This window comes from Oncorhynchus gorbuscha, linkage group LG10 (genome assembly GCF_021184085.1).
Source record: "Oncorhynchus gorbuscha isolate QuinsamMale2020 ecotype Even-year linkage group LG10, OgorEven_v1.0, whole genome shotgun sequence".
Lineage (NCBI taxonomy): Eukaryota > Metazoa > Chordata > Actinopteri > Salmoniformes > Salmonidae > Oncorhynchus > Oncorhynchus gorbuscha.
This window is the reverse complement of record NC_060182.1, coordinates 55,990,500-56,001,855: the sequence shown is the minus strand read 5'-3', so window position 1 is coordinate 56,001,855 and position 11,356 is coordinate 55,990,500. Positions and strand designations below refer to the sequence as shown.

The following is an 11,356-nucleotide window of genomic DNA, read 5'->3' as shown; positions in this document are numbered from 1 at the left end:
CGTTAATCATAAGGCATAAACCCCCGCCCTTCTTCTTACCAGAGAGATGTTTGTTTCTGTCGGCGCGATGCGTGAATAAACCGGGTGGCTGTACAGACTCTGATAACGTATCCCGGGTGAGCCATGTTTCCGTGAAGCAGAGAATGTTACAATCTCTGATGTCTCTCTGGAAGGCAACCCTTGCTCGGATTTCGCCTACTTTGTAGTCCAGAGACTGGACATTGGCGAGTAGTACACTAGGGAGCGGTGAGCCCGTCTACGGTGCCTGACCAGAAGACCGCTCTGTCTGCAGTGCCGGTTTTTGGGTTGCCTACTGGGATCCGATCCATTGTCCTGGGTGGTGGTCCAAACAGAGGACCCGCTTCGGTAAAGTTGTATTCCTGGTCGTAATGTTGGTAAGTTGACGTTGCTCTTATATCCAATAGTTCTTCCCAGCTGTATGTAATAAGACTTAAGATTTCCTGGGGTAACAGTGTAAGAATTAATACATAAACAAACAAAAAATACTGCATAGTTTCCAGCATAGCGACTATCTCTGTCGGCACCATATTGTCCATGCAACAATGTTGATGACAACAATGCTGTTTTCACTTTGCTTCTTAAGATAAATCCCCTAGCGTTCTATAATGACACTATTAGTTTGTGTTTCTTACATCAGCAACCAGCTAGTTTGTCTTTCCTTTGCAAGTTGCCCTAAATCCTGTGAGACGCTAATTGTTAGCTGCTAATGCTAATAGCTAGCTAGCTAATAAATGTACTGGGTAAGAGCAAATGTAGCTAGCTAATACAGCCTGATAATACCAGTGATGGTGTAGACCTAAATCAGCATGTTGTTTGTGCAACAGTACCTTCTAAATCAAAGAGGAATATGCAAAGCAAGAGTATGTTAGCTACACGAAGAAGCTAATAGAAAAAGCTTTTAGGGTAACCTAGGAAACACTTATCAACACTTTAGTTCCTACCCTGTCACAATAACACCTCTCTGGCATTTTAATTAGTTGTCATCTCAAACAACACTGTATTCAAAGTGCCCACTATTATTTTCTAACTAGAATTAGAATAGTCATTCTATTTCCATGATTCCAACTGTTTCGCAAGTCAAATCACAATTGCAACATTTGGTTAAAAATAAGTCCTAGATGATTTGCCCATATCATGCAGCCCTACGTGGTAGTGTGGAAATGATCTCAGTTGAGCAGTGGTGAAAGCACTTCAAGTATTTTTTTACCTAAGGTACTACTTAAGTAATTTTTTTGGTATCTGTACTTTACTATTTTTTATTTTTGACAACTTTTACTTGACTTACATTCCTAAAAGAAAATACTGGTCATCTACTGACTCTGATCTGGTGGACTCACTAAACACAAATGAAAGACATCACTTAGAATGTATGTGTTGCCACCCTAGGTTCACTCACTACTCATTATGCAAATGTAGAACTTGTATTATTCAAAAACTAAAAATATCGTCAAATACCGTCCAATTAAAAAAAAAATACTGTGATATAATATTTTGGCCATATCGCCCAGCCCTAAACTGGCCCAGAACAGAGCGGCACGTTTTGCTCTTAATTGTAATCTGAGGGCTGATATAAATACTATGCTGCCAGTCTCTCTTGGCTAACACTTGTGGAGAGACTGACTGTAACACTTATTTTTAGAAGAAACATGAATGTGTTGAAAATCCCAAATTGTTTACATGACCCTGACACACACACACTTATCCCACCAGACATGCTACCAGGGGTCTTTTTACAGTCCCCAAATCTAGAAACAAATTCAAGAAAGTATTTTATAGAACCCTTATTGCATGGAATTTCCTTCCACCTCATATTGCTCAAATAAACAGCAAATCTGATTTAAAAAAACAAATAAAGCAACACACAACGTCTCTCCCCTATTAGTTTGTGTGTATGCATTGATATGTAGGCTACGTGTACCTTTAAAACAATGTATGTAGTTCTGTCCTTGAGTTGTTCTTGTCTATTGATGTTCTATATTATGTCATTCTGTATTATGTTTCATGTTTGGTGTGGACCCCAGGAAGAGTAGCTGCTGCTTTTGCAACAGCTAATGGGGATCCTAATAAAATACCAAATCCATTACAGGCCACGGCGACCTGGTCTGTGCTCTGTTACACTCTTATATCAAGCAGAAGCAATCACTATAGTCTGTCCTTTGAGTAGCCTCTATGCAGACATGAAAGGAAATGTTATTAGGCAAATCAATGTCTTATATCAAATAGTGCGACAAATCCCTCTGCACTGTCGGTTGAGGGACGGTAGTCGCCTGGGTGTGACGCCACCTGTCGGAAGACAATGAGGGCGAATAGCATGAATGGATTGATGAAAACTTAACGTAAACATATTGGTGTGATGCTAATCCAATCTTTTTGATGCAATAAAAATACAAGAACACCTTGGCATTTACTGTATATGCCAAAGGGGCGTTATGGCATTGAGCTTGAAAGGGGCAGGCTCTCTCTTGGTCCTCTCTCCCTCTATCGTCATGCCTCACTTGAAAGAAACACCAGGGGGTGCCAAATATCAGAGGGAAGTCTTTGATGCCTTGGCCTTTAATCCAGCTTTGATTTCTGAGGTTCATTCAGTACTGTACTTGTTTTGTAACGGTTCCCCAACACATTTCACAACTGTTTCCTTACTATTCCAATTCAAAATGAGTCCAAACATGACCTGACAGGCACCAATAATAAAGTCTATAATACCAGTAAGTTATTTTCTACAGAAATGATTCATTACACTTGACGTTTTATTTATTTAGGAGACGCACTTATCATTATTGGATATGATAGATATGTTTTGATGTGTTGATCATGTGCATGTTCCTAACAGAAGCATGTCAGTTACTTTATGTATGACCATAAACTGGGTGGTCTGAATGCTGATTGGCTGACCCTATACCATGGGTATGACAAAACATTTATTTGTACTGCTCTAATTACGTTGGAAACCAGTTTACAATAGCAATAAGGCCCTTCGGGGGTTTGTGGTATATGACCAATATACCACGGCTAAGTGCTGTGTCCAGGCACCATATACCACACCGCCTCGTGCCTTATTGCTTAAATAGCCTATGTTAGTATATAAATAATTAAACAAAACAACTCACATACAATGGTAAACTATATTACAGAGCAGGCCTAATAGCTAGTAGTATAGTTAAAGTAGAGTTGCTGCAATACACTTGGCTCTAGTACCAAGGCTAAAATAGGGAAAAAAAACTCCTCACTCCACTCTTGACAAACAAAGCCAATTCCCAAAAGCAACGCACTGTTTTGGGAAAGATTAAGGGATAAGGATTAAGTCGACAAAAATAAAGACCAGCCTTCACTACTCGTTCCAGTGCTTTCGTTTAATCCTTCATCAAATTATAGTCAAAAATTTGAAGGAATATTTTTTGTTAGACCAATATTATTTAATTCGACCACTCCCACCGCTCCAAACTGAGTGTGAAGAAAATATGCGCATCTGAATCACAGGCAGACAAGCTTCATGCTATTGGTTCCCCGGCGATTTACCTGGAAATGGGAGTGCCCATCATCATCATCGTCGAGATGAATTGTTCCTTCCTCTGATCCCTTGTAGAGTCCGTTGAAGAATTCGATTGGGAATAACTGAATCAACGTTCCCAGGACTCCAAGCATGGAGCCTATAACGTCGTGGAGCAAGGAGAGAGTAAGCGACTGGCTCAAAGGTAGGCTATTAACGGCGCCTTTTTGTGTTTGCCAGGTGCGTTTAATTCGGTTTGCACGCAGGTAGTCGTAAGTAAAACATCCACAAATCCGCTTGGAAGGGGAGGTGTAGGTGGAATGAGGAAGTGAAGTTGAATGGCCATTTAATAAAGTGATCGTATGTTTTGTACTTTTGTCGACAAGGACACGTTGACCAAAGCGCGAATAGGCCTACTATTTCACGTCCTACATGTATCAGTTATTGACTATGTGTAACTATTGGAGTGTGCGGGTTTATTAAAGCAGCCAAACTATTCTAAATTACACCAAATACTGAGCTGTCATTTGCAGCGAGTAGAAACCGGGCCAGTTACTCAACTGTTTCTGACATTATTAGAAACTACCACCATGTGTTATTACAGTTCAATCCTGTAAAGCTACACGGCTTCAAAGTTTCTTACATTTGCTTGCACATGTCATGGCAGAACAATCGCCACCAGATTGATGCAAATAATCGTGATAGAGATCTGTCAAGTAAACGTACTTTACTGTTAACATTTTAATCGAGGTTTTTTGGGGAAAGTCTTTGTCTACCCACAAGCGCGGTTGTCACTCGTATCGCGAACTGGCTATATACAGAGTAATAGACCTGCGTGCATTTAACAGACAAACGGGCAATAAAACTGGACATTTGTTTGCAGATATTGTGTAACGTTTTTTTTAAAATCCAATAGTGTAGTTGCTTACCAGGGTGGGATATTGTCAATGTGGCTTTGAATGGATAGTAGCTGGGAAGCTTGATGTTTAATGACAGTTTGCGATGGAACACATACAATATGTACGTACTTTCAGAATTGATTGGCGGGCTACTGGTAGCTCGCGATCTACCTGTTCCAGACCCCCTGGTGTAGAACATGTGATGATATGTATTTTGTTGTACCAGGAAACCGAGAGAGATCTTTAACACTCCAGATAGTCTTTGACATTTGAAAGCAACTCCTCCTCCAGTGAATGTTGTGTGATTTGTACACTGCTCAAAAAAATAAAGGGAACACTAAAATAACACATCCTAGATCTGAATGAAATATTCTTATTAAATACTTTTTTTCTTTACATAGTTGAATGTGCTGACAACAAAATCGCACAAAAATTATCAATGGAAATCAAATTTATCGACCCATGGAGGTTTGGATTTGGAGTCACACTCAAAATTAAAGTGGAAAACCACACTACAGGCTGATCCAACTTTGATGTAATGTCCTTAGTCAAAATGAGGCTCAGTAGTGTGTGTGGCCTCCAAGTGCCTGTATGACCTCCCGACAACGCCTGGGCATGCTCCTGATGAGGTGGCGGATGGTCTCCTGAGGGATCTCCTCCCAGACCTGGACTAAAGCATCCGCCAACTCCTGGACAGTCTGTGGTGCAACGTGGCGTTGGTGGATGGAGCGAGACATGATGTCCCAGATGTGCTCAATTGGATTCAGGTCTGGGGAACGGGCAGGCCGGTCCATAGCATTAATGCCTTCCTCTTGCAGGAACTGCTGACACACTCCAGCCACATGAGGTCCAGCATTGTCTGGCATTAGGAGGAACCCAGGGTCAACCGCACCAGCATATGGTCCCACAAGGGGTCTGAGGATCTCATCTCGGTACCTAATGGCAGTCCGGCTACCTCTGGCGAGCACATGGAGGGCTGTGCGGCCCCCCAAAGAAATGCCACCCCACACCATGACTGACCCACCGCCAAACCGGTTATGCTGGAGGATGTTGCAGGCAGCAGAACGTTCTCCACGGCGTCTCCAGACTCTGTCACGTCTGTCACGTGCTCAGTGTGAACCTGCTTTCATCTGTGAAGAGCACAGGGCGCCAGTGGTGAATTTGCCAATCTTGGTGTTCTCTGGCAAATGAAAAATGTCCTGCACGGTATTGGGCTGTAAGCACAACCCCCACCTGTGGACGTCGGGCCCTCATTACCACCCTCATGGAGTCTGTTTCTGACTGTTTGAGCAGACACATGCACATTTGTGGCCTGCTGGAGGTCATTTTGCGGGGCTCTGGCAGTGCTCCTCCTTGCACAAAGGCGGAGGTAGCGGTCCTGCTGCTGGGTTGTTGTCCTCCTACGGCCTCCTCCTCCTTTGACTTAACTTACCCGCTGTTGACTTGCCATTATGGCACCTGAGAATGCTGTGCTAATGCTTATTACAATGTCGCATTAGGATAGCTGGCTGCCCCCAGAGCTTGCATCCATCCACTTAGCTAATTAGACCGAAGCAAGCGAGTGCTGATTGGCGTAAACAACCTGATGTACGACCAGTCATTATGATGGAGTCCCAGGCTGTTTTGAATGGCTGTCCGCCGACCTTTAAGTAACCCCACAGCCTTTTCATTTGATTAGCATTAGCACACCAATTAGCCACCGACAGTTCCTGTTTTACCATGCGTGGAACAGGTAATTATTAATTGGGTTACTACGGCAATACTGGACGAAGTAAATCATGAGGCATCCTCTCCTCTGTGATGAAAATAATGACAATGCTGATGGCCATGACGATAATGGCGATCAGTTCCGGCCCTAGCCTTTTGGTGGCCCTAAGCAAAATGTTGTTTGTAGGCCCCCCACCTCGCCGGCAAAACATTTTAAATGGCCCCCCTCTTGACGGTAGAGAGGATAATTGAATTTGTAGAGTTTCTGGCAATTCTACACATTTTGCCATGGGGCGCAGAACATTTTTTCAGTTTTAAAGCAAGTTTGCTGACATTCTAAAAAAAGTTGTCATGGGGGAGGAAGAAGATATGGCAATTTTAGAATCAATTTCATGCAATTCTACTCATTTTTTTTTCATGGGGCGGTGAGAAAAATGTGCAGTTTTACAGCTAATTTCCTGCAATTGTACACATTTTGTCATGCAATATGCCATGTTAATATGATATCTGAGTGAGAATGACTAATAAAGTCAATTGGGGCCCCCTGGAGGTCAGGGCCCCTAGCGGCCGCTTATGAGCAGGGCTGGCCCTGACGGTGATGATGAGGATACAGATAATGACCCCGATAATGCTGTTGTGATATGGACAGAGATGGGTAAGACTTTTATTGGAGGGTCTGCTGGCTCATATTAAAAACGTGATTACTAGTTTAGGGCATTTCCATGTTAACGGACCTACGAGCACCAACATTTTAAAGTTCGTAAGAGCATGTCACGTGAAAGCAAAGAGTCTATATTTTTGAGAAATTAAGGCATATATATATATTTCATTTTTTAACCATTTGATTTCTGATCGAACAGATGGAAAAAGGGGTCTTAGAAAACAGCTACCAGAAAAAGTCTTAAAGTGTATTAGAAATAGATCAAAACAATAATGTTGACGTAAAGACCCCTGGCAACTAATATCAAACACTTATTTTTAGTTTTTGATACATTATTTGCCTTTTTTAAGAAACCAATCATAGATGTCTGTTTCATAAGTTTGGTCAGCAAAGTACAGTAGGCCTACATTAGCAGTAGGCCTACATTGGAAAACAGTAGAGTAAAACACAGCACAGTTGAGTACAGTCAAGTTTAAACAAGTTGATTAGAGTATAGGACAGTCTTGTGCTGTACAATAGAATAGAGTTTGTGCAGTATTCTACTGTTCTGTGCTGTACTCTACTGAGCTGTGCTGTGCTGTACTCTACTGTTCTGTACTCTACTGAGCTGTGCTGTACTCTACTGAGCTGTGCTGTACTCTACTGAGCTGTGCTGTACTCTATTGAGCTGTGCTGTATTCTACTGTTCTGTGCTGTACTCAACTGTTCTGTGCTGTACTCAACTGTTCTGTGCTGTACTCTATTGAGCTGTGCTGTACTCTATTGACCTGTGCTGTATTCTACTGTTCTGTGCTGTATTCTACTGAGCTGTGCTGTGCTGTGCTGTGCTGTACTCTACTGTTCTGTGCTGTACTCTACTGTTCTGTGCTGTATTCTACTGAGCTGTGCTATACTGTACTGTGCTGTGCTGTATTCTACTGTGCTGTGCTGTATTCTACTGAGCTGTGCTGTACTCTACTGTTCTGTGCTGTACTCTATTGACCTCTGCTTTACTCTACTGTTCTGTGCTGTACTCTACTGTTCTGTGCTGTATTCTACTGAGCTGTCCTGTACTGTGCTGTGCTGTACTCTACTGTTCTGTGCTGTACTCTACTGTTCTGTGCTGTATTCTACTGAGCTGTGCTGTGCTGTACTCTACTGTTCTGTGCTGTACTCTACTGTTCTGTGCTGTATTCTACTGAGCTGTGCTATTACTGTGCTGTGCTGTATTCTACTGTTCTGTGCTGTACTCTATTGACCTCTGCTTTACTCTACTGTTCTGTGCTATACTCTACTGTTCTGTGATGTATTCTACTGAGCTGTGCTGTACTCTACTGAGCTGTGCTGTACTCTACTGAGCTGTGCTGTACTCTACTGAGCTGTGCTGTACTCTACTGTTCTGTGCTGTACTCTACTGTTCTGTGCTGTATTCTACTGAGCTGTGCTGTACTCTACTGAGCTGTACTCTACTGAGCTGTGCTGTACTCTACTGAGCTGTGCTGTACTCTACTGAGCTGTGCTGTACTCTACTGTTCTGTGCTGTACTCTACTGTTCTGTGCTGTATTCTACTGTTCTGTGCTGTATTCTACTGAGCTGTGCTGTACTGTGCTGTGCTGTATTCTACTGAGCTGTGCTGTACTCTACTGAGCTGTGCTGTATTCTACTGAGCTGTGCTGTACTGTGCTGTGCTGTATTCTACTGAGCTGTGCTGTACTGTTCTGTGCTGTACTCTACTGTTCTGTGCTGTACTCTACTGCTCTGTGCTGTATTCTACTGAGCTGTGCTGTACTCTATTGAGCTGTGCTGTACTCTACTGAGCTGTATTCTACTGTTCTGTGCTGTACTCTACTGAGCTGTGCTGTATTCTACTGTTCTGTGCTGTACTCTACTGAGCTGTGCTGTTCTGTGCTGTACTCTACTGTTCTGTGCTGTATTCTACTGAGCTGTGCTGTACTGTGCTGTGCTGTATTCTACTGAGCTGTGCTGTACTCTACTGAGCTGTGCTGTACTCTACTGTGCTGTGCTGTATTCTACTGTTCTGTGCTGTACTGTTCTGTGCTGTACTGTTCTGTGCTGTACTGTTCTGTGCTGTACTGTTCTGTGCTGTACTCTACTGTTCTGTGCTGTACTCTACTCTTCTGTGCTGTACTCTACTCTTCTGTGCTGTACTCTACTGCTCTGTGCTGTATTCTACTGAGCTGTGCTGTACTCTATTGAGCTGTGCTGTACTCTACTGAGCTGTATTCTACTGTTCTGTGCTGTACTCTACTGAGCTGTGCTGTATTCTACTGTTCTGTGCTGTACTCTACTGAGCTGTGCTGTACTCTATTGAGCTGTGCTGTACTCTACTGAGCTGTGCTGTACTCTATTCTGCTGTGCTGTACTCTACTGAGCTGTGCTGTACTCTATTGAGCTGTGCTGTATTCTACTGAGCTGTGCTGTATTCTACTGAGCTGTGCTGTATTCTACTGAGCTGTGCTGTACTCTACTGAGCTGTGCTGTACTCTACTGAGCTGTGCTGTACTCTATTGAGCTGTGCTGTATTCTGTTCTGTGCTGTATTCTGCTGTGCTGTACTCTACTGTTCTGTGCTGTACTCTACTGTTCTGTGCTGTACTCTACTGTTCTGTGCTGTACTCTATTTGAATCAAGTGTGTTAGTGCTAGGGCAAAAAACAAAAGTACACTAATGTAACTGCACATTTGTCACTTGCGTTTTTAATAAAAGGTTGAAAAATGATACGATTATCCATGTGTGGTCTCCCTCCAGGTCTGGACGTCCCTCTCCAGCAGTACCCCTTCACAGAGTGGCAGGTGACTGGTTTGGAACTGCTGCAGCTCTCCTCCCAGGACCTGGAGCGTCTGGGCGTCCATAAGATTGGCCACCAGGAGCTCATCCTCGAGGCCGTGGAGAAGCTCTGCTCCCTGGTGAGGCCTGGGCTGTTGCTCTCTAGGGGCTGGATGGCTCATAGTGGTCCTCTATAGCCTAGTTGGTACTGTAGAGCGTGGTGCGTGCAACACCAGAATAGTGGCTTCGATCCCCTGGACCACCCAAATATAAAATGTATGCATGCGTGATTAAGTCGCTTTGGGTCAAAGCGTCTGCTAAATGGTATATATATTGTTAGAGGGCCCGAGACTAACTTGAGATATGCATAGAGTTGATGTCCTGGTCTAAACTAATTCCTGGAGATAATACAATTGTTTTGACATTCTTTGCATTTCACATCATTTTAATCAGGCACTAAATTAATCTCCCATTACAGCTCCACTGCATTCCAGGTGGTAATGGCTATTTGTGGAAGGAGGAGATTGGCAATAACGTCCTGAACCCTCCCAAATCTGCCATTGACATCCATGCATTGATGTTTCTTAAGTTAAGATTCAGCCTAGAAAGGCCATTTGCCATAGGGGATACTACTATACATTATTTTTGGGTTCTATAGTAGGTCAGGGCTGGTGACCATTTTTGTGTCTTTTTTTGTTTTGTTTTTGCGCTGATCGTGACTTTTTTTCCGTACGTTGAAATCACTAACCTTGACATACTGCTCACCCGGGAACCAGGCCCTAATCCCCAACACTCGGAGGTGGAGAAGACGACGATATTAGCGGGCGACGTGGGGAATCCTGATGAAACTATGGCGGCAAGTGAGTAAACCGCCTTTGCCCTCTGTTCTGTTGGCAAATGTACAATCACTGGGGAACAAACTAGACCAACTCCGTTTGAGACTATCCTATCAACGGACCTGAAGAACTGTAATATCCTATGATTTACAGAGTCGTGGCTGGACGAGGACACGGTTAAAATAAGTCTAGACTGGTTTTTCTCTACATCGGGCAGGATAGAGCGGCAGCGTCTCGTAAACCTACATGTTTCAAGCAGACCACCAATTTAAAAGCAATGCTACCAAATACTAATTGAGTGTATTGTAAACTTCTGACCCACTGGGAATGTGATGAAAGAAATAAAAGCTGAAATAAATCATTTTTTCTCTATTATTCTGACATTTCACATTCTTAAAATAAAGTGGTGATCCCGGCTGACCTAAGACGGGGCATTTTGACTAGGATTAAATGTCAGGAATTGTGAAACTGAGTTTAAATGTATTTGGCTAAGGTGTTTGTAAACCTCCGACTTCAACTGTAGCCTTGTTACTTTCTACTCCCTATATATAGCCATTTTATTTTTTATTCGTTACTCACTGTGCCACTATTTGAATCTGATCTTTAACTCTGCATTGTTGGAAAAGGACCCCTAAGTAAGCATTTCACTGTTAGTTTATACCTGTTGTCTATGAAGAATGTGACGAGTAAAATTTGATATGACGGGAAGCACTAGAGAGACCTTGAGCTGAGTGGAGGAGAGCAACACCTGAGAGCTTCACTCTACAGCTCAACTTGCTACTCATGTACTGTATTTGCTTCAAGGGTCCTAAACCGGATCATGAACATTAAGTATCCATGTGAGGCCGTTTGTTAGGTAAAGCCAAGGTGATTCATTCTGGAACACCGTAGCTTAAAACCTGTTAAGGAAGTAGAGAATTCAGGCAGCTTTTTGTTAAAAATCGCGCAACATTTCAGCGCCCTGCTATTCATGCCAGGA

The 11,356-nt window shown here is 43.0% G+C and overlaps 1 protein-coding gene across 4 annotated transcripts in view; it reads left to right on the top strand.

The window, feature by feature from the left end:
* The first annotated feature begins 3,462 nt into the window (after positions 1 to 3,462).
* The window catches only part of cnksr1 (connector enhancer of kinase suppressor of Ras 1), an 88,372-nt gene continuing 80,478 nt past the window's right edge, over positions 3,463 to 11,356 (top strand). The window contains exons 1-2 of one of the 4 annotated variants that reach the window (XM_046366424.1): positions 3,463 to 3,713; positions 9,524 to 9,681. In XM_046366424.1, the coding sequence (XP_046222380.1) occupies positions 3,662 to 3,713; positions 9,524 to 9,681 (210 nt within the window). In that variant the 5' untranslated portion in view covers positions 3,463 to 3,661. Of the gene's footprint in view, positions 3,714 to 9,523; positions 9,682 to 10,317; positions 10,402 to 11,356 lie in introns of those variants that run through there. The other 3 variants (XM_046366421.1, XM_046366422.1, XM_046366425.1) reach the window with 3 other exon arrangements.